General features: G+C 42.1%; 1 protein-coding gene across 12 annotated transcripts in view; it reads right to left on the minus strand.

The window, feature by feature from the left end:
• Positions 1-305: 305 nt before the first annotated feature.
• The window catches only part of OPCML (opioid binding protein/cell adhesion molecule like), a 1092873-nt gene continuing 1070068 nt past the window's right edge, over positions 306-23110 (minus strand). For 5 of the 12 annotated variants that reach the window (XM_082683304.1, XM_082683303.1, XM_082683295.1 and 2 more), the window contains 3 exons: positions 22915-23035; positions 22278-22429; positions 306-5745 (listed from right to left, as the gene is read on the minus strand). In XM_082683304.1, coding sequence (XP_082539430.1) covers positions 5645-5745; positions 22278-22429; positions 22915-23035 — 374 coding nt within the window. In that variant the 3' untranslated portion in view covers positions 306-5644. Of the gene's footprint in view, positions 5746-18475; positions 19325-21333; positions 21361-22277; positions 22430-22914; positions 23036-23110 lie in introns of those variants that run through there. The other 7 variants (XM_082683299.1, XM_082683294.1, XM_082683298.1 and 4 more) reach the window with 2 other exon arrangements.

The raw sequence follows: 23110 nt of genomic DNA on the forward strand, positions 1-23110 counted from the left end.
AAGTTATTAAATAATTTACACTTTGAGGTTGCAGCTACATTTTGTATTACTTGTAAATGGCATAGATATTTGATATATAGGTATAACATGGAAAATACCTAGACTGCCTTTGCACGCACATGCGTGTGTGTGTGTGTGTGTGTGTGTGTGTATGAGAGAGAGAGAGAGAGAGAACCACTCAGTTTTCTGACTACATCTACTCCCCAAAGCCTAAAACACACATATGAAAGTAGCATGTGGGAAATATGTAGCCTGCTTTTCTCCATTCCTGGATACTCAGTAAGATGTCCTAATAAACAGCCCCCTGAAAGTTACAAATTTCTTTGAACTTTATTGATACACTGCACAATCACAACCATCTCGTATTCATCCTGAATTAGAAAAGGTTACAACTACAATGTAACATGCACAAAATTCAGGTAGTATATTCACCCTTAATACAATTATTGACAGAAATCAAGTCTTCATTGATTTTTGAAGGAAAAAATAAGAAAGAAAATAAAAGAAAAAAACTCTAGAAGTTATATTCTTCTATCATGTGATAATTTTTTAAAGCATTTGAACATAGATTTGTTTTAAGGATAATTGTGAGAATGGGCACACCCATTGTCTGACACAGCTATAACGGCACCATTGATAAGTCATATTTTTTTTTTTAGTCTAAAGGACTCTGAAATTGACAGATACATTTTCGTACACCCACACATTCCTCACAACTGCACTTTACATGTCACAAAAATTTTTGAATGTTTAAAAATGCTCCCTTTAACTAACACAAGGGCAGCTATTATTACTTATCATTGCTATTATTGATAACCTTATAAATCTGCCAATAATGTAGAATGTGGCCCTAGAAGGATAGTAGAGGGTTCACAATCTTTCTTTCTTCACCCAGTGGCATGGAACAACTGTATGCCTTTTAAAGGGCACCATTGAAAGAAACAAAAAGGAAGCTATTTCAAAATACTGGAAATGAGGCTTAGCTGCTTACTTTCAGGATGAAGACAATGGTGCCTAATTAAGTCCACTCCACATTCCTTTGGACTCCAAGGATCCTGCACCTGAAGGCTAAATTACACTGGTTCAGCTCTGTCTTGCTGCCCCATCTTTTAATTGCAAATCTATTTCTTCCTCCTTTCATTTACTTCTCTTCTCTTAAGTAAGAAATGAGGGAAATGAGACTGACATTTTTATTTGTTTGTTTTTAGTGATCATTAGGAGTTCTCATCATATGGTATCTTTTGAAAATGTTGCTTTCCTAGTTACACACCTGTGAAGTTTTACTGCAACTGCTCAAACTTATTTGTCTTAAAATCAAAAGGGAAGCTTTGGATAGTAGAAGAGGCTGTTGGGTGTAAGTTCTGAGGAATAGAGCTTGTGTGAAATTAAAAAAAAAATTCTCACTATTGGAGTAAAAGATAAAAAGGTGAATTTTCAAATGAATTTTATGCCCCTTCCCCCAATTCCAAATAGATTAAACTTTAAAAGCTTTTTTGAGGGGGGGAAATGGGGAGGGGAGATGGGCTGGTTCTAATTGAGGACTCAGGGTCAAATTGGAAAAGATGACCCCAACCCCTACATCCCACCTCAACCTCAGCCATCACTCCCCTCCTTTTACTGATGGGGCTTATGACATCCATATACAATTCCAGAGGAGAAGACATTCCCTTTGGCACTGGAAGCACCAACCACCACTAGAGCTTTCCATTTACAGTCACTCCTGATGCAATGGCTGCCATAAGCTTTCTTTGAGACTAACTGCTCACTTTGAGGTTCTCTGCTCTTTCACATAAGAGTCCTTCCAGCATAAGTAGAACTTGCTAACACCTCCATGTTGAGTTCAAATTGACTGGATCCATACAGAAACAGTTTGTTACAGATAGCCTCAGTTGTGAAGTTTCTGGAGTCCCAAACGCCCTTCCTTCCCAGACTTTGAGAAGGAACTGCCCAACCTGTGGAATGTATCAAATAATATGAGGCACAGGTTTCAGGAGACAAAGACTAAGGCCTCTTTTTGGTACAAAGCCTTACCTCTCCTTCCGACCCACCTAGCACAGTTGCAGAACAGCCATGTACAACACCCTCTGCATAACATAAATGTGTGTTTTGACCACTGCTCACCTATACGTCCCCTCTCCCCCACTTAAAACAAAAATGAGAAAAACTAAACACACTTGCTTAGATTTGCAAATTACTATATCAGGCACTTGACATTAAACTACCAAAAAACGATCTTGGCCATAGCCTTAACACTAGCACTTTCATTGGCATTACTTTGGTGGAAATATATATTAATTGTGTTTTGGGAAGGGGGGAGGTTTCAGAGTAACTACATTGCTGAATTTCTCTCACCTAATCTCCTGGTAAGTCTTATTTGGTTTCCTTCCCATGTGGAAAGCCTATGAAGAGTAAATGGTTGTTCAGAGTTTTGTTCATCTTCTTTTTTCCCATGCCCCAATCCCTACCATTGTCACCTTGAAGGAAAAAAAAAAAAAATCTATCCAGCAGGGTATTGATCTACCCTCCATATGGGAAGTTGAAAATGCATATGTGTGTGTGGATATTGTCTTTTGTAAGCATTTAATGCTCTATGTGCTTCAAATGTTGGGTGACGGCTACTATTCTACAGAGCCATCTCCATGAAAATAACCCAAACAACACAGAAGCTGGAGTTTGTCTAAAGTGAAGAAGAGCCATTTTCTTTCCTAATGCCCAGTTTCCTTGGTCTTATTTACTTGATTTTCTTTATCTCAGACAGATGAGGATTGACTGTAGGATTTTTTTCCCTCTGAAACATTGCTGGAATATGCAATCACCAGAAATTTTTCCTGGTATCCAGTGGAAGAGGGCAGCACAGAGTTCCATAATTACTCTGAGACCCAACCTCAATATTGTGTTCAAAAGGTTCTGATGATCTTCCTGGTCAAAGAAGGATGGGTCCCTTCCTCAAAAACAAGTCTTGGCCTGAAGAACGTATTTAGCTTGTCCATTATAAGCACTGTGTTCTCCAAAACCATCCACTCCCCAAAGCCTCCACGTTTATTTTACTCGAAAGTAACACATTTATTATCAGTAGAACACTCAAATGACACATTTAATTCCCATACCAATGTCTGACACCAACCCGACTCCAGGTGCTGAAAGTGATGACAGATCTGAAACATTGATGTCCGACCTTTAATTCTGACTTTGCGTCTGCTCATGATTGTCCCTGGAACTTGGAATCAATACACTGCTTTTGGCACATCATTTATGTTCCCAGAATCTGGCTCCTGGCAACTCACTAGGAAATGCAGATGTCTGTTTACAGCTGGCAAATGTAATATTAATTCCACTCATACTAGTTCCAACTCTTACAAAAGTGCCTAGCTTTCTGTATGCCAAGACTACCTGCATTTGTATTTATGTATCTATTTATGCATGTATTTATATCTAAGTATATATTCCCCCACTGTGTATGTCATGTTCATGTGCCATTATGGACAAAACAAAGAGACCGCTTATATTGGAGGAAGAAGATCAATTAAGCATTAAGGGAATGGAGCTCTATAAAGCTCATATTTATTTAGACTGTGGATCTGAATGTTTTTCAACTGAGGCAGGGCAGGTCTGTTAGACAGTCACCATTGATGCTTCTTTCTCATGCTCTTAGTAGGTCAGCCCTTGCGGCACAGGTAAAAAGGGGCGCAACCTTGCATGGTTTTCAATACCATTCTTCTGGATTATGGGCACCCTTGCTCGTCGAGTCCTTCTGGTCCCAGGAGATGATGCAGAAAAGTCCAGTCAGCTCTTGTTTGTCTTCTGGAACTGCTTTGAACATGGACCACTGAGGGCATTCTTCTCCAAAGCTACTAGAGAAGCAGCCTGTATCAGAGGAAATTGTATGTCATTTACACGTTCCCCTCCTGTTTGCAGTGTTGTGTTAATCAAGTGCTTGGAAATTAAGTCAGTTGCTCAAGTGCCCTCAGCTCAGAAGAGCTTCCTGAAACAAATACCAGAGTTGTCAACACACCCGCCATGTAATTGGCTTCCATCAGCTTTTTACGGGATAGTTTTCAAACAGATTAAACCAAAACTGGAGCAGGGAGGAGACAATAGCTGAAATCATTGCACTCAGGTGGACTTCTCTCCTCACACTGCAGGGACAGACATGTATTTCCTCTCTATGTTCTTGCTATTAAGAAAAGCCATCCATGGAGTAAGTCCCGTAGGTTCCCGACATACACTTTCTTGAAAGGCTGAGAAAAACATGAAGGTTGCCCCCTTGGTCCTTCAAGTGTGAAAGGAAAAAAAACGAAAATAAAAACAAAAATAAAAACAAAACAAAAAACCACAGTATTGATCAAGGCTTTTCCAGGGCTGATATGTTTCCCAAGAAGATGTTTTTGGAAACATAGTCTCTTCTGGGAATAGTGAGTGACTGATCCTTAGATTGCTACTTTGGTCCATCTGTTAATAGCATCTACTTTGGATGATAGGATACCACATTCCAAAGAGTCCTTGACATATTGCTTGTCTATGTTGTTAGCCTGTAAGACCACTGGCTTTCATAAGAAAGTTGATAGGTATTTTTGAAGTTGCAATGTCTGCTGAAGATAGAGTACAAACAAATAAAATGGAAGAGACCTGATATGATTAGAAATTAATATGGTGATGAACTGATAGTGAGTAGTAGGGAAAGAAATAGAAAGTGTTAGATAATTACATTGATAGATTGATACATGGAGTAAATAGATTGCTAGAGAGGAAGATGGGTGGGTAGATAATTGGAGGGAGAGATAAATCAAATAATTGAGTAGATGGATAATCATATAATTACTTCAATAGCTTGATAAACCCTAAATAATCAGCCATCTGTGGATTTTATTTTTTAACGAGTTAGACAACAGTTTTTAAAGAGAAGTACTATCCTCAAAATGCTTTCCCCTTTTTTGGTCAAGTGACTTCTAATTTTTAACTTTTAGGTTGTGTGCAGAGCTCCAAACCTCTAATCTCTATAGCTGATAGAGAAAGCAAATAGGGCAAAATGGCTAGAGAAGGAGACAAGAAAATAAAATACATATATGTATGGACATGGGTATATTGAGATACCTTCCCAGAAAGAAAGGATGTGAACCCGAATGTAATTAGATAATAATAAGCATGGAGAGAGGGATATGTACACTATAATAAGAAAAATGATCCAAAGCTTAAAAGACACTGATAATAGGACACTTGGATATAACTCTTGCTGTGCACTACATTATAAGTCAAGTTGTGTCTTCAGGGTGTTTATCATGAGGCACATTTTTGCCCAAATGGAGCTTATGGTTTGGTGTGTAGGGGGAGGGGAGGTTGATAGTGATGATGATGGGGAGAGGAGCAGAGGAAAGGGAAGGGCCAAGGTAGCAGGGGCAGATTCTATTTTTGGACACACCAATGAATGATTATCCTACACATGGTAGAACCCTGCCCACCCCTCCTCCCCACCCCACTCATTCAAACTAGAGGAAAATATCAAATAAATCAAACTCCCCCAAAAGAAATCAAGAAGAAGAACAGAAGCAAACAAAGAAAAAGCCCAAACTGGTTTGCCCTCCGCAGTGTAGATTAAAGTCTGTGATATGGAGAAGCAGGCGTTGCTCAGAGGACCTATGATTTCTTATCAAAACTTGATGAAGAAGTGGGCAAAGAGGGTCCCTGATAGCCAGAGACAAGCCAGTGCTCTAGAAGCCGAGTTTACACCATCAATGACTGCTCCAGGCCCTGTGTAGGGGAAAGAGAGACAGATCCATTAGCATGCACCCAAAGGGTACCATAATTATTCCCTGACAAGCATATATATATAGACATGCTTCTCTGTGAGCATTCCCCCATCTCCCACGTCCCACCATTGATCCTTCCAAATCTGGACAAATGGAAAACACCCATTGGGAGTATTTAGAAACCCAAAGGGGTAACTCACTGAAGTACCTTAAGCACTATAGCCTGCTCTCAAAGACAGGTTTAAAAACTAAAAGGGGTAGAGGGAGGCATTGGCATTCAGATAGGCCTATGGGCTAAAAAGTTAGGGCAGCAGATAGGGCTAAATGGTATGGCATGACTGTTACTTTGCAAGTAGTACTGTGCTCTAACTGTGAAGGTGGTGTCAACGACAGATAGGAATAGGAAGGGGAGGGCAAGCATGGGGCATGGGGACAGCTCATGGTGGAGAGAAGTAGGTAAGGGAAAGAAAGCAAAAGGAAAGGAAACACATTGTGAGCAACAGGATTCTAGGTGTTTGTGTGGCCAACTTTTCATCCTGTGTAACAGGTATCGTGAAGGCTCTTCCTGAGGTATCTGAGGAAGAATCAATAATTATACTCAAGAGTTTTAGAGACTATGACTGGGCTTATTGCATCAGTCAGCAGTGACTCTCTGGAGGCCACAAAAAAGACTCTGTGTTCTTTCCAAATGGACCCCTAATGGTGCAACCTGATAGAGTTCTCCCTTCACCCTTTCTTCTGGTCTCTCTGGCCCTTTTACATGCCATAGTGAGCCACCCATGCTCCATTATAAAACAAGACCTTTGAGTCACAAGTGTTGCTCCTTTCACTTCACCTACCACCCTCGAGAAGACAAATCACATGAAGTGGGATTGCCGAACCTGTGCTAAGGACCCAGGCAAGTGTATCAGGGTCTAATTCAAATTTGCATTCCTCCATCATCTTTATTTGAAGGACATAAGAAATTGGAGTGATAAGCAAGACCAGTAGCTAGCAAGCAGAGAGTAGGGAACATGGAAACAAGTATGACACAAGGGGTGAGAAGCCATCAAGAGACATTCCTGTAGAGCCAGTGACAAAGAAAAGGAGTTGCAAACAAGACAAGCATGCCTCTTTGCCTTCTCAAGCCAGGACTTCCTTTGCTTTGAGAAGCAAACTGGCTTATTGGAAATAAGCATGATTAATTTAAGAAGAAAAATTGGTGCAGGGTTCTCCTCAAGACAGAACTGTAGTCATTCTGCTTGCTTGTCAGTGTGATGGTGTGGATCCCTGCCTTGCCTAGAAAGAGACTGATGCTAACCTTTTTCTTGGGGAACTATAAGCTTCTCACTTCAGCAATGAGCACAGAACTGTTCCAAGTCCAGGAATTTCCACATGGATACCTTTTCTTCCTCAGATTTCCAGTGTACACAATTCTCCTATTGACTAAAATTTCACATTTACTTAATGGCTTGAGAGTCTGGCTCATTGTCCTCTGCATTTTCGTTATAGAATATTCACAGACAAGGGCAGGATCCAGGCATAAGCCCAGTGCTATCATCCCCATGAAGGCTTCATACATATTTATGAAAGTAGCCTGACTCTAGGGCCTCCACCAGTCAAGACATATATCTTAAGGAACCATACTGGCTTATAGAATGTACTGAGTTGAAAAATGCCCAAGCTGGAGCTCAAGGTAATTCTCTATATTATCTTCTTCGAAAGATAAATGATTTAGATATTCTAATGAGTTCATAAAGAAATGACCAATGCAGACTGGTAAAGCATATATGTTTCCTTTAAAGTATCTAACTAACTCTGTCAGTAAATAGATATTGATATAGATAAATAGATACTTTTATAGAAACATACATGTCTTACAAATCTGCATTGCTCATTTCTTTATGAACTCATTAGAACATCTAAATCCTTATCTTTTAAAGAAGATAGATTTTAAAAAAGAGAATATACATTAAGCTAATTATATGTATGTCTTTGTCTAATTCATGATGTTGATATTATTAAGAAACAACTGAAGGCCTAATAAGTTTCACTCCAGAGACGCAGAGAAAAAAAAAACAGTGTAGGCATCACTTTTTCCCAAGTTCTACCAGTGTATTTAAGCATTTCTTTGGATGTCATGCTACCAGCAGAAGGTTGGATATTACTAAAACAAAGAAGAAAAAAAGCAGTGTATGGGGAAGGCAAAGCATGAAGGGTGAGGTACAGAGAGAGAAGGAGGCAGAATCATAAAGAGAAATGAGTCTTTTTGGTGGTGTGTGGCAGTTGCAATAAGGAGTTCATTACTGATCAGGCAGAGGTTTATAGCCACAGTTAAACTTCAGTTCTGGAGTGTTCGATAGAGTAGAAACCGTGAGGGTGACTTAGCAGGCATAAAGGCTGCTCGGCTTGCTTAGGATGGTAACATGCATTTACATTGTGCTCTCTCTGTGGCAAGTGTGATTCTAAATGTTAAACATATATTAACTCATTTAATCTTCACAAAATGTTATGAGCTGTGTACTACTGGCATTCTCATTTTATAAATGGAGAAACTAAAGACCAGAAAAGTTAAGTGCTTTGCTATGGCCACCCAATTTATCTGGGGGCTGGATTAGAACTGAGTGACTCTGTCTACAAAGTCTATACCATGGATTGTTACAACTTGACTTCCTTTCTGTGGAAAATGACCATTTGTGCATGTTTTCCAAAGACACAACACCACCTAGTGAGAAGAATAATTGGCTAGGAATCTGGAGACCCAATTTCTCTGTGATTCTGCTGCTCCCTAGATGAATGGTATCCCCTCTCTGGCCTTGGTTCTCCCATCTACAAAAGGAGAGGAGGTTGGGATTGATGACCCCTAAGGCTCTTCTCCTATTAGCATTTTGAGTTATTGTAGGAATGGAAACTACATCTGGTACTATAAGGGACAGCTGGTGAGCAGCCAGATGGCCCTTTCCAGTTGGTGCAAAACCACCACCACTCTGGGTTTTTGCATCTCAGCATGTCATCTCCTGAGAGCAAGAGGGCACCAAGCATTTCTGGGCCCCCAAATTCCTTTTTCTGTGGTCACTCTTTCTGTGCAGCTTTAAGGAGCTTTATTCTTTAGCCAATATGAGAAGCCCTGCTTTAATGTATCAGACAATATGGCAATTTAATGCCAAAGTGCCTTTAGTCAGTCAGTCTATGAGCAATGTCTGAGCTAGTCTGACCAACGAGGTAATGTAATCCAATATAACAGAGATTAAAGTGAACATCGCTTTCCTCATATGGATCCTGCACACATTTGAGATTTGGCAGCTGGGCTAAATGCCAGGACACCAAGGGACCTATAAGAGGGCTCTTGGATTTTGTTCAGCACAGGAAGTGAGGCTCACATCTGTGTACCATTCTCTAGGTTGGAGGAATGTGAGATAAAAACTGTCAGCTATGAACTGATTTTTTAATTACATCATTGCAGTAACCCTGATGGTACTATTAATGAGGAAAAAAAAGCATTTAGTTTGTGTCTCTCCCTTAGGATTTCTGTATTGTAAGGTCACTCACCTGATTGGTCATATGCTTCTTTGTGCTTTAATATAGATTACCACTGTTCAGCTAATTGGTGTGTTTCCACAAACACTTGGGGCTCACTTTTGGTCCCTCGGGCTGGTAGGAGGCTTTTGCAAATGTTAGCTCAATGAATCTGTTAAAGGAAGGACATGCTACTGGAGGAACAGTGGCTGAGCTGAACAGTGGTAGTCCTAAAGCTTAAACACACATATCCTCAAGATATCAAGCTGACTGTGGTTTTCCTATACCTTGGTTTCTTCAAGTAACAACAGCGACATTAACTTGGTACCCAAGATAATACTAGCTTTAATTTCAATAAATATGGTCAGGAATTCAAGTGGTGCTTTCCTCTTCTTCCTCCTCCCCCACACCTTACTTTTCCTCTTCCCCCTCCTTCTTGGTGGAAATAGGGAGAAAGTTAGTTCTTATCTTAAATTTAGAATCCAGAACTTGGAAACACGAAGTGAATTTTCAATTGTGTGTTATACTGTGGAACACTAACCCTGAAATGCATCTAGATGAAGGACAAGGGTGTGAAGGAAAGATAAGACGGAATGTCTAAGAAGTCATGTCCCTGAATGAACAGGTAGAGTGTAGGTCTCCTATGAACCTTAAGGAAGGTTTTGGATGCATCTGTACCCCTTGTGTTGCTCTCTTGCCTTTGCAGCCCAAAGATCCTTTAAGATAAAGTCCATGACCACTGCAAAAGCGTACTAATCTTGGCAACTTTGGAGTCAGACCAATATGAGTTTAGATCTTGACTCTGTGGCCTGCCAGCTATGTGATCTCATACAAAGTACTTTTAGTTTTCTTACCGAAAATAGAAGCAATAATACTGATTTTATAGGATAAAGAGTCAGAGTGATTAGTATAGTACCTGGTAGTCATGTGATCATGGGAAACAACTCTGTGGAGCTTCCACACCCTCCACCTTCCACTTCTTAGTTAAAGCTAATGTATGCTTATTTTAATCTTTTCCAAATATTTTGAACCCTAGGTGAGGTTTTGCTGGTGATAGAATGAAGAAGTAAGATCATGAGATAAGGGGTTTGTTGCTGAGTGATGCTGTTGGCCGTTAGGTGAGATTGGGAAGATATTGCGCATTCCATAGAGTGATGGAGACATCCAGATCTAAGCTCCATGGTCCAAGGACAAAGGACCAGTCTTGCAAGGGTAAGGGACCCTACACTAGCCTCAGAGACCCAGGGTCATTCACTCCGCAAGTATTGTTGGGAAGCTGTTGTGACCAGTCTGTTTTCAGAGAGAAAGGGCTACACAGTCTCTGCTTTCACAGAGCTTATACTTTAATAGAACCTGGAATAACATTTCTTCTAGTCTAAATCAGTTAACAAACAATGGAAGGAAGTGAAGGACAGAGAAGGAAGGAAGGAAGGAAGGAAGGAAGGAAGGAAGGAAGGAAGGAAGGAAGGAAGGAAATTTTTTAAATGCTCCCAGATTCTGAAAAGAAAGCCATTTGGAACAAATCCCCAGCATCCTTTTCATCTCAGGAACACCCTTCTTATTTTGTGTGTTAGGAGAATTAAATTCAAGTCAGAGCTTCAAGTCAGAGCAGACTGAACCTGAATTCTGGCTCTGGGATTCACTAGCAGTATGACTTTGGACAAGACTTTCGACTCTGAAACAGCTTTTTTTTTTTTTCTTTTTTTCTTTTTTTTAATGTATAAAATGGGGAGGGGTAGTTTCATTTCCTCTTGTAGGATTGCCTTGAAGATAGTTAAGATGATGTGTAAGATCACTGAGTAGAAGTAAAGGATGAATAAATAGGAGGTAAATTAGAACCAGGGCAATAACTCCTGATCCTTCAAAGGATCTTCTGTGAACATCCTGCTTTAAACAGAGACCCTGTGGAATACTAGGTCCTCAAGGACAAGTGCCAAACACCAGCTGAAAGAAAACTTGGCTATGGTGAGCAAGCAAGTGACCTGGTCACTCCTTAAAAGACCTGAAGTAGCTACTAACCACAGGCCATAGCTTCCTAAGGAAGAAAGTGTATTTAGAGGCCCAACTCTTTCTCTGGGCAATTGCCACATTTAAGGAATCATTTTTACTGTTAACAGTGACTCAGTTCAATTAGAATGGACAGTACAAATATCAGGTTTAATTAGAGATTTGGCAGGGATAAATTGGAAGTGAGAATGTGTGTTTTTGCCCTTTTCCTCGATCCAGTCGCTCCTCTACCCTTTCAGTGCTGCACACTGTTTCCTTCATGCCTGACGTGGAGCACCCTGACAGTAAAAGCTGAAATGATGATCCGAAGCCACAAAACAAACTGTAAATGACAACAGTGACAACAACAAAATGCCTTGGGGACAGGTACGCAGACAAAAACATTTTTGATCTTCAACATATAGAAAGAAAAGAGAGATCAAGAGATAAATTCCAGAAATGGTAAATGGCATGAAGGTCAATTGGTGTGTGTACTCTGGGCCAGAGGGAAGATTTATGGCCAGGTGGCTTAGCAGGGTTAAGAGAAGGAAATAAGAAACAAACAAATAAATAAAATAAAGTCCATTGTGGAGAAGCGACTTATTTCGCTAAATTAAATATACTAAACATCAGATTTTTAAGAAGCAATTTGATGGAGGGCTTAACCTAGAAGCAGCCTGTCATTGTAGCTACCCTGGAAGTAAGACTATGCTGCTGCATCTGAGGGGTGGCAGATCACCCTTGGAGGGGGCACGTATTGAAGATCAGAGTACCCAAACCCAGAACAAAGCTCCCCTCAAATATATTTGAGCTTACTGATGAAATTTTGTCTTGCAAGAGATTTGAAGCTTAAAAATGGCAATGCATGTATTGAAATGTGTCATGGCTTTTCCTTTCCATGATTGCATGAAAATATGGCATGGTTCTTCAGCAACATTAGAGTGTACCACTGTAATTCTACTCAAATAGCAGGTGTTAGGGTGATCACATTAAAAAAGAAAAGAAAGAAAAACCCCACAGGCAAGTTGAACTTGGTGATAGCATAGCAAGATCAATGAAATATCTGAAGTGTAAGAAGATACAGTTTTGTTCTGAAATTTGGATAGGTTTTATAAGTATGCATATGAACTATGTGACCTCCCTAATGAGGAACCAAAAGGATAATGATGTTCTTGGTGATTAAAAGAGGAGCAAGAAATCTAATTAGAGGATGCACGCGTTACACTTGTTGGTGAAACATAAACCTATTTTCAGCAGTGCTGGCTGATGAAGGCGCTTCATTCCCCTTCAAAGGGAACTTTCCCTCCATTGTCTTTAATTACAGTGGAAAACATGGCACTGTGTTGTTTTACAAGGAAGATTAACCGGGCTTTGCAGCAAGAAGACTTGTGAATAAAGAGGCCAAAAAAGGCAGCCATCTTTGTTTTGTTCTCTTTAGCACTCCCTGTTGTGTATTTACCACAAAGACAAAAGCTGAAGAAGTTAATATCAGAAGTTAATTCAAATCTGTCAGCTCATCAGAAACTTGAAAGAGACAAGACTTTGGTCTATGCCGAACCACAAGCTCTGGTATGTGTGCTGACATCAGCACACCCTGAATGCTCAGTGTTACATTCTAAATGCTTAGACTAATAGCCAGATGTCAATGATTCAGATAGAGGAGGGTGGGGTGCGAGGGAACGACAAGGAACCTCATCAGGAATGGAATGTGAAATGTCTGCATTTTTTTTTTCTAATGTGTTGACATTTTGCAGGTTGGGGAAAATACAAATGATTACGCTGCTGTCATCAGCCAAAAGCAATGGTATTTCTCTCTGATTCATTCCCTCCCACCTGGATTTAAATGGTGGATTTGGAAAATAAAAATCATATACATTATCAGCAGGAAATGGACAGATATGTGCGGCTTTTGATGTCTCTGCAAGAAGAAATCATCTGATGAACGTCTTCCTAAACAGTGAATTGGAATGTTTGATAGAGTCTTGCTCAGACGAAAGGCTCAGGGTGAGTGGAACCCTAAAGTCCAGATAGGACATAGGGAAGCTGGATTGCAAGGGAGAGTATCAGAGAAATAGTAATTTGGCTTCCCTGGGGGGAGAAGACCACAAGTTCTTTCGAGTATTTGGCTTTTCTTTGGTTCGTGGAGAAGTTCGCTCTGCATGAGGGCTATCTATCTCTGATAACCCCATTGATTGGAAATTACATTTATTAATTTGACAGATGTTTGCTGGGCAAAAACCACTGTAACTTACAGGGCTAATCCTTCAAGTGCAGAAACAAATACAAACAAAATAAAAGCTACCCTGAAAGCCGGAAAGTTGAATGCTTCTTCAGTGGAGCTCAGAATCACTTTATGGACAAGGTAACATTGAGTAGAACCTTAATGGATAAGTACCATTTTATCAGACAGGGAAGAGGTCAAAAGCCTCCATCTGTGACCCTACAACATACTGTAAGACATAGGATACATATGGGTTAGAAAGAAACCTGCACTTAAGATCAGACTGACCTGGATGCAAAACCTGGTGTTGTTACTTCCGTGGGTGGTAGAATGCCTGTCGTGGGAATTCAGTCCTGCCACCTGAATTCTGTGGGCTCCAGGATCTTCTTCTTGAAAGGGGCAATAATAATGGTACCAACCTCCAAGTGCTCTTAGCTGTTGAAACCGTGTCTGGCTGATACTTAATAGCTAATGGATTTTTCACTTACTATATTCTATTATTCTACTGTAGTTCCCTATCTACTTGTTGGTAGAGGGTTAGGAACTTTAACTCAATCTGAATGGATGGAGAGGCGAAAAGACCTGAAGCAACATGGTCAGAAGCTGACATCTGTCATAGAATTGCTGCTCTGGGTCTAGCATGGTGCATAGAAGGCAGTGGGAGAACCTTGTGTATAAAGGGGTGTGGATCTCAGAGCAAGAAGAACCTTCAAAGCAATGCTTTCCTGGTAGGCAGTTTCCTACAGGATATGAACAGGTTCTTTCTGAGTTCTGGAAAGGTCACATGGTTCCACAGTGACAAAAGGATTAGAGAGAAATCACCAAACATGCAGCAATCGGTAAAAGACTGACATTACTGTTCCGAGAAGGCACAAACCCAGTGTAAGTGAGAATGGAATGGTTAGCCGGCAGTCCAGGCCTGCTGGCTAGGACTCATTGGCCACCAGGTAGAAGAGGAAGGGAGAGGAAAAAGTCAGAATGACCAGACAGATTCTAATGAGAGTGTGGAGGGGAAAAGATAAAGTATATGTCTGAGTGAGAAGCATGCCTGAGAGAAAAAGACTGAGTCTGAAATTCCCATGGAACATTCAGGTAGGGATAGTGGTTTGTAGCTCAGAATTCAGGAGAGTGCTAGAGGTGCTCAGAGACCATCAGTCTTCAGTGTGCAAAAGATTCCCCTGGAGAACTTGTTTTAAAAGCACGTTCTCGGGGCGCCTGGGTGGCTCAGTGGGTTAAAGCCTCTGCCTTTGGCTCAGGTCATGATCTCAGGGTACTGGGATCGAGCCCTGCACCGGGCTCTCTGCTCAGCAGGGAGCCGGGTTCCTCCTCTCTCTCTACCTGCTTCTCTGCCTACTTGTGATCTCTGCCTGTCAAATTAATAAATAAATAATCTTTAAAAAAAATAAAAAAAAATAAAAGCACATTATCAGAATGGCAAAGATTAACAAGGCAGGAAACAGCAAATGTTGGAGAGGATGTGGAGAAAGGGGAACCTCATACACTGTTGGTGGGAAGAGAAGTTGGTGCAGCCACTTTGGAAAACAAAAAATTAAAAATAGAGCTACCCTATGACTCGGTGATTGCACTACTGGATATTTACCCCAGAGATACAGAGGTAGTGAAAAGAAGGACCATATATAGCCCCATGTTCATAGCAGCAGTATTTACAATAGTCAAACTGTGGAAAGAGCCAAGATGCCCTTCAACAGACGAATGGAGAAAGATGTGGTCCATATATACAATGGAATATTACTCAGCCATCAGAAAGGATGAATACCCAACTTTTGCATCAACATGGATGGGACTGGAGGAGATTATGAGGAGTGAAATAAGTCAAGCAGAGAGAGCCAATTACATGGTTTCACTTACTTGTGGAACATAAAGAGTAACACGGAGGTCATTAGGAGAAGGAAAAGAAAAGTGAATTGGAGGAAATTGGAGGGGGAGACAAACCATGAGAGACGGTGAACTCTGAGAAACAAACTGAGGATTTCAGAGGAGGGGGTGGGGGGGATGAGTGAGCCTGGTGGTGGGTATTAAGGAAGACACGTATTGCATGGAGCACTCGGTGTTGTACAGAAACAATGAATCTTGGAACACTGCATCAAAAACTAATGATGTATTTTATGGTAATTAATGTAACACAATAAAAAATTTAAAAAATAAAATAAAAGCCCATTCTTGGGACCTTTCCTGGAAACTATGCTTGAATGGGTCTGGGCAAGACCCATGAATCTGCATTTTTAAAACACCCAAAGCAAATGTAAAACAAACTAAGATATTGTTCTGCAGGATGCGGAAAAACATAGAAGTCCGCTTCTCTCATTGTGATACACTCCCTGGGCAGACTGATGGGGCAGAAGGTGGAGAGGCCAGCAGCAGCCTAACAAAGAAAGGTTAAGAAAGTCACTACCCGGGTGTATCACAGAAGCCAGAAGGGGGCGCCAGGGGCCAAAGGGAGATCTGGAGCTGGGTTGGGGGAGGCCGAGAAAGGCAGACTGAGATGTGCTGGTGCTAGAGGAGAAGGGGATGGGAACACGGACTTGCCCTGTCAGGGGTTTGGAGGAGAAGGCAAGAGAAGATGTGGGACGGTATACAGAGGGCACACTGAACACAACCTTCAGACTCCTCGCACCCACTCCTCAGGGCTCCACTGGAGGCACCGGGAAATGGTGTGTTCTTAGTAAAAGAGTAGGAAAGGATAGCGGAGAGGCAAGTGTGTTGGGGTGGGGTTGGGTAGGAGACAAAGGTGAGGGCTCTGAGGCTCTGCCTACAAGTACCAGGGCGCTGCGTGGCATTGGGGGTGCGGGCAGCAAAGGGTGGATGCTGAGAGGAGGTGATTGGTGCTGCCTGTCGTTGAAGAAAAGCCAGTTTGAAGAGCAGTCTGATATGTATATTTATTCTAGAGAAAAGGCCATTAGCAAAAGAAAATATAGATTCTGTCCTTATGGCTTGCAGGGACCGCTGAGGTAGGCTTTAGTCCTGGCTGCTCTGAGGGGGGCTGAGGCATTGCCTGAGGAAAAAATCCAGAGCCCAGATGTTGCCTTAACTGGAATATTTTGCCATTTCCATTTGCAATGTCAAGATTCCTATCAGTTGTCCCTGTTCCTGATACTTAACTCTTAATGTAACTAATTTGTGTCTCTACAATTTCACAGATAAAATGTGAGAAATCTGTTTTTCTCTCTGCAGCACCCCCCTCCTTCCTGGCATTGTTTGCACTCTCTGTCCCTCTCCCCTGCCAGTTCCAGTAATCCAGGCGTTTATACGGCTCATTAAGCCCATCGTACTTTCCGCAGTGCCGGATGTCATCAAGTTCAGAATCTTCGCTCTTTGCACTCTAAGGACAGGGGGATGGTGCCTCTTGCTCAGGACCCAGTGGAGGCCAAGTGGGTTGGCAAGCTGAGAGAGTGAGTGGCTTCCTGGGGGTTCAGAGCTGGGGCCAGCAGGCTGAGCCTGGCCTTCTCTCTGCTATGTGCAGGCCTGGCGGGACTTCAAGGTGCTGGCACTCCAGGTGGTCCTGCAAATGGCAGCTTCCCCTCGGTAAAACTTACTTATACTTAGAGCGGGTTGCTTTTCCATCAAAAAAGCATTTTAACTGCCACCATTTCCGAGGTTATGGAGACCTGCCTTTAATACGGTTTCTCCACTGTTGCTTAAATTTAGAACACTTAGCTGGAAGTCAGCTGAGAGTCCATCTTGTTCTGTTCTTACATTTAACAGACAACCAGGGAACAGAACAGAGAGCATCCGTTCGTTTGAACGAGGGTCGAGACCAGAACACCGTTTTCCTTGCTCCTGGTCTCTCGATGTTCTGCTACCTTTCCAGGGTCTGCAGTTGCCCAGCACTAAGGAACATGCAGGCAGTCTAAAATGCCACTTTGAGCTGCACTCTGCCTGCCTGACCTATCCTGTCAGTGTGGCTTTTGAAGGGGCGGCAACTGGCATGCAGGGAAGAAACACCTCATGTCAGTGCCAACCACTGATTTGTCTCTGCATGTCGCCCACCCACCTGTGTTCACTCTCACCACTGCCCCATCACTTCCTGCTTCAACCCGCTCACCAGCCCACTGTCTCACTGGTTTTGTCTTATGTGTTCTTTTGAAACTGCTTTCATCCCACTTCCCCTTGTTCTTTGCATGCAGGTAGGAAATAGATAAAGATGTGTTTGTGTGAGACTCCTATTATGAGTATGTGTTGTGATGGGGTCACAGTGCTGAGTCAAAAGGGTCTCCAAAAACAATCGTGTACAGTCTTTGAGAGCAAACACCAACGTATGCCTGGGAATGTGGGGCAGGGGGGTGGTGTGTATTCAGGAAGTATGAATTTATGGGTTGTAAATGTAAAAATCATCCTTTAAAAGAATGGGTTCAGATTTATTTTTTCCTTTTTAAACTATGTTAAAGCACCCTCATGAACTGTTGGTGGAAATGCAAATTGGAATAGCCACTGTGGAAAACAGTATGGAGGTTCCTCAAAAAATTAAAAATAGAATTACCATATGATCCATTAATTCCACTACTGAGTATTTACCCAACAAAAATGAAAACACTAATTCAAATAGATAGATAGATAGATAGATAGATAGATAGAGAAAAATACAGATATAGATAGATAGATAGATATAGAAAGCTCCTTGTGTTTCCTGCCAAACGTGTTCAGATTCAGATGGAACAGGGGAGATGTTAGTGTGGGAAATGGGTCCAAGCAGGCTAATTGTCAAAATGGATTTCCACCTGGTAGGCTGTCCACCAACGTCCATGATGGGCTGCCAAGTATGATAAGTTGGACTGAAGTAGGAAACAGAGCTCAGACACTGGAACCAGCATACATAGGTTTAAATCTCAGCTCAAGCATTTGTATGCTACTGAGTTGAGTAACCTGCCTAATGTCTCAATTTCATCCTCTGTAAAATTGGGATAAATATAGTACTTGCTTCCTACAGTCATTAAATGAGACAAAACATGTGGAACACTTAGTGCAGTGCCTCTGCACATAGTAAGTGGTTGGTAACACTGGTTAACCGAAATTACAGGAATACTGAGGATTAGAAGGAACACTCATAGCCAGCAGAAGGGGGTGGTCAACTGGACAATATCACTCTGGTCTTGGGTTAAGCTAATTTCTACTCAGGCTTAGCGTCAGACAATTACAGGACATCTTTTCTAAAATGCCTGCACTGATGGGAAGGAAAAAAAAAGAAAGAAAGAAAGAAAGAAAAAGGCAAGTCGAGATTGACTTTCCCAGAGCCATTCAACCAGTGAGCAGCACAGTCTGGCTTCAAAGAAGCTCTGAGTTTAGAGACCCTACTCCATGCTGCCATATTTCATCCCTGACAGCTGAATTCCTGCGGCTGACATCACCAACACACCTTTCCCATCTCTCTATACCTGTTCACTCATTCAGCAAGATTTTTCTGACCCACGACTATGTATGAAACTCTGTCCTAGGTTCTAAGGATCAAACCAGACATGGTCCCTTTGTTTATGGAGCATACAGGCTGAAGGGGAAGGAAAACTTTAATCAAACAAACTAAATAAATGAAACGGAAGTAAAATTGCAAGTAGCAAGGGGAGGCTATAGGGACAAGGACTGTAGCTGCTGTGCACGCCTGTGTCCTCTTTACTGAGAACAGTGCACTACTTGTGGCAAGCCCTAGCATGCACTTGCTGAATAAATGCTAGCAAGTACACCTTGGTGAGAGTGGCCTTCCAAAGTAGTATGTGGGAGACTGCAGTGGAGGACTGGCTTTCTCAGAGAGGTCTGGGAAGGCTTCCCTCAGGAAGGGAGCCTGGGAGGGGAGTGGTTACTAACCAGGTAGAGCAGGCTGGGTGGATTACAGGGATTGGAGATGCTGTAGTAAAGGGCACAAGAGACCCTGGAAGAAAGGAACGTACAGTTCAGTTGAGCAACAGTCTTGGCAGCCGTACCAGGGAAAGCAGCAACAAGAGGGCTGTGTCCCCAGGTATTGGCAAGCAGCAGAAGTGACTGCAATACCTTGCATTTACACAAGTCTCAGTGTGTCACACCTCTGCGGTAAACACTGTCCTATGGACCATTCCTGATGACAGGCAATAGGCCAGGAAACATCATCCACATTTTAACTGGATAAACTGAGGCCTGTAGATTTGGCATATTGTCGAAGTTAGGCATCTAAACATAGCACCTGTGGGGCTCTCTCTCTCTCTCTGTAAAACCTACCCAATCCTCTCACCAGGCTTTTAAAGAAGGTATTGATATCCCAGTAGCACACAGGAGGAAAGTAAGGCTCAGCAAGATGAGACGGCTGACGTGTGACTGGCTGGATTGGGATAGGAAGCTGTGTCTTTCCTGTGGACCAGATTTTATCTCCCTGCATTCATGTGTTGAAGACCTAATACCCAATGTGTATTTGGAGATGGAGCCTAGAAGGAAGTAATTAAGATTACATGACGTTATAACGGGAGGGCCCTGATTCCACAGTATTGGGGTCACAATAAGAAGCCATGCCAGAGAGCTCTGTTTTTCTCCTCCTGCCTCTGCCATTGTTATCTGTGTCTCTCCACATTCCACACCTACTTAGAAAAAATGCCATGTGAGCTCAAAGTGGTCATCTACAAGCCAGGAAGAGAGCCCTCATCAAAAACAGATGGCAGCTGTTCGTGGCTTGATGCTGGATTCCTGGCCTCCAGAATTCTGAGGAAAAGCATTTCCATGGTTGAAGCCACCCAGTCAATTATACTTTGTTAGGTCAGCCCTATAAGGCTAGTCCAGTCTTAGTACACATTTGCTGTCATTACTGCTGTGGCATGCCTCTTTCATTAGTGGTAGGGAGGCATAAGAAACTAGATCATCTGGTTTCAGTCCTAGGTTTCCTTTCTTGGCCATACTCAGTACCCCTTGTGATCCCACTGAGTGGGGAATGGCAGGGTAAGGGTCAGAGCACCACACCCATCCCACCCTATCCCCTCAGTTTTATCAAAAACCAAGAGATGACAGTCAAAGAGCTCAAGGTGTGGGCAGTGCAAGTGGCCCATGATCCTCCTAGATCCAGAGCTAAGAAAACTAACAGCTATAGAGCTGATGCCGGGTCTGGAAAATTCAGATGTTACCACTTTGTATGTAACTGAGATCAAGCATAGGGATGTAGGGCTGTGAGACAGCTGTGTGTGGAAGTGCAGTGAGGCACCTGCCGCTGCTTCATCTAACATGCATGACTGTGTGTGTGTGCACCCATGCCCATCACTCTCATTATCCATGATCTGATGAGAGCCCAGTCCAGCACCTACCCATTGGTATGTGTACTTCAGTGTTACTTAACCTTACTGGTCCTCCTTTTACTCATCTTTAAAATAGAGTTAATAATTAGCTATGTACAGTACTAACAAAATGCCTTGAATCCAGTAAATATTTGGTAAATGGTAGATATTATTACTGTTATTATGAATAATGACTCCCAAGTACTTCTATTTTAAAATGAAGTTTATAGAATTAAGTCATTATCTCTTTTTTGCCTTGAGCTAAAAGAATAAGACATTCGCACTAAGGTGACTTCCCCATAGAGACAATCATTTGATAATCCATTTCATTCTGGGCTGGGTTCCTTTTGGTGCTGTTGTGTGCAGAAACAGCAGAATACTCATCTATTTGATAGGTCACCAAGTCCAAGTGTATTGCTTTGGGGGCAAACCCTTTCCCCCAAAATATATAATGATGTGTGTACGTGAAAGCCATCATATTCTACATGCTTGTTACCTAAACTATGCAAACCAAACCCACCGAAGTCTTTCTACTAAGAATACGTAAGTCAAGGAGGAGGAGCAGGCAAGCCTATCTTTGAAGTAGGTTTTAATTCAAAAGCATAGGCATTCAGGCAGGCAGAGGAAGGAAGGAACATGCTGTACCCACCTGCCACTGCTGATGAGGGGCTTATTTCTAAGACACACACAGCACAATGCACACACAATGCAGAGAGAAAACAAAAGACATAGATCACACATTTCAGATGGTTGGTGGACAAAGTTTAGTTAATGTCAATGCTGAAAGCTCGTTCAAGGTCTGAAATACACATAGGAAAAGGAACACCTTTCCATCCCAATCACCACTAACCAAATTTCAGCAAATAAACAAATAGATACACACATGAAATATCACAACAAGCTGACTCTGGCCCATGATGTGAAATGTGGTACAAGGAGATGGACACATCAATGTGGGAAGGCTGAGTTAGGGAAAGATAAGGGCTTCCAAGGGAGCCAGTCAGGGCTATGGAGACCTCTCCATCCATACAGGAGGAAAAGACCTTCAGAGAAGGGTTTGATTCTCCAGCTGTGGACGTAACAGTTGTCTTGATGAGGACACAGACTACTGCTCTATCCACTCCAATGAATGAGAACATGACATGGCAATCAACATGAGAATCATGATGGCAGCAGTTGACTTGGTTCAAATCTATAAACATAACCCCCAGAATTATAGACTCTTCCTATAGAAGACATCTTATTTTATTTTATTTTTCTAACCCCTCAGACTATTAGGTACTACATTTGGAACTGTTCCATGGTTCTATGTTCTTTATGGCAACCACCATTCAACTCAGTTCAGAATTGGGTTTACTCCTTTTGTAAGGTGCAAACCTTCTCTTTCAATGGACCAGGAGATATCAATTACCTTGCAAACATCACTATATCACATGCTTAAGAGAATGACAAGGAGAATTACTTCATCTCTAAGGATGGTGGATTGAGCAGTATGGATGGACACAGGCCAAGCAGATCAAGCCTTCCTCCCTCTATAGTCCCACAGTTCTCCCTTATAGCTGAGCCCACTGCACCCAGGCTTCCTGCACTCACCATACAGTGTGATGCTAGCGTTGGTGTTCCCAAGCTTGTTTGTGGCCACACAAGTATAGTTCCCATAATCCTTTTCTGAAACATTGAAGAAAGTCAGAGTGGATATGCGGCCTTTGTTCTCAATCCTCACGCTGCCCAGGCCGGTGGCTAGCCTGCAATAAGAGAAGGTATTTCTGGTCTGGTTTTACAAATAGAGTGAAATAGCAGACAGAGATACTGGGGGGAACTGAAACATACCAGAGATGAATTCTACCAGGAGCCTCTGCCCACAGACACCTTTTCTCAATCTGAACCAGTCCCTCTGACCCAAAACATGAGTACCACAGCCTCCACAGGAGGGAAAATAAAAGGATCCTCATGTTCCAAAGGTGAGATTCACTGGCTTCTAGTCACTAAGGGCTGCCATGTCTGCAACTAATCTCAGATTCTGAAATGAGGTCAGTTCATTTTCCCAGTGGCCAGCTTCCTTGATTTTTGTGTTTCTTTGTTTCTGGCTCTAGAAGGGGACTCTATTATAAAGGGGACTAGTACATTTTGGTTTTGCCATCTTTCCCCTTTACTTTATCATTCTCTTCCCAAGAGGAGAATGATCCATCAGCTCTGCTTCAGATATGCCTGATTTCTGTTTTCAAGGTACCTGGTGTCTTCCTTGAACCACTGGAATTCAGCCATAGGCACTGCAGAGGCTTCACAGCTCAAGATACCTTTCTGACCAACAGACACACCAGTGTTCTTGGCTTTTGAGATATAGGGAGGGTCTGTGGGAGGAAAATGCAGAGTGATTTCATGAAACAGATGAAAGGCACATTTAGTCACCTGCTGTGCAAATGGAT

Source organism: Mustela nivalis, assembly GCF_964662115.1.
Source record: "Mustela nivalis genome assembly, chromosome: 9".
NCBI classification, from domain to species: Eukaryota; Metazoa; Chordata; class Mammalia; order Carnivora; family Mustelidae; genus Mustela; species Mustela nivalis.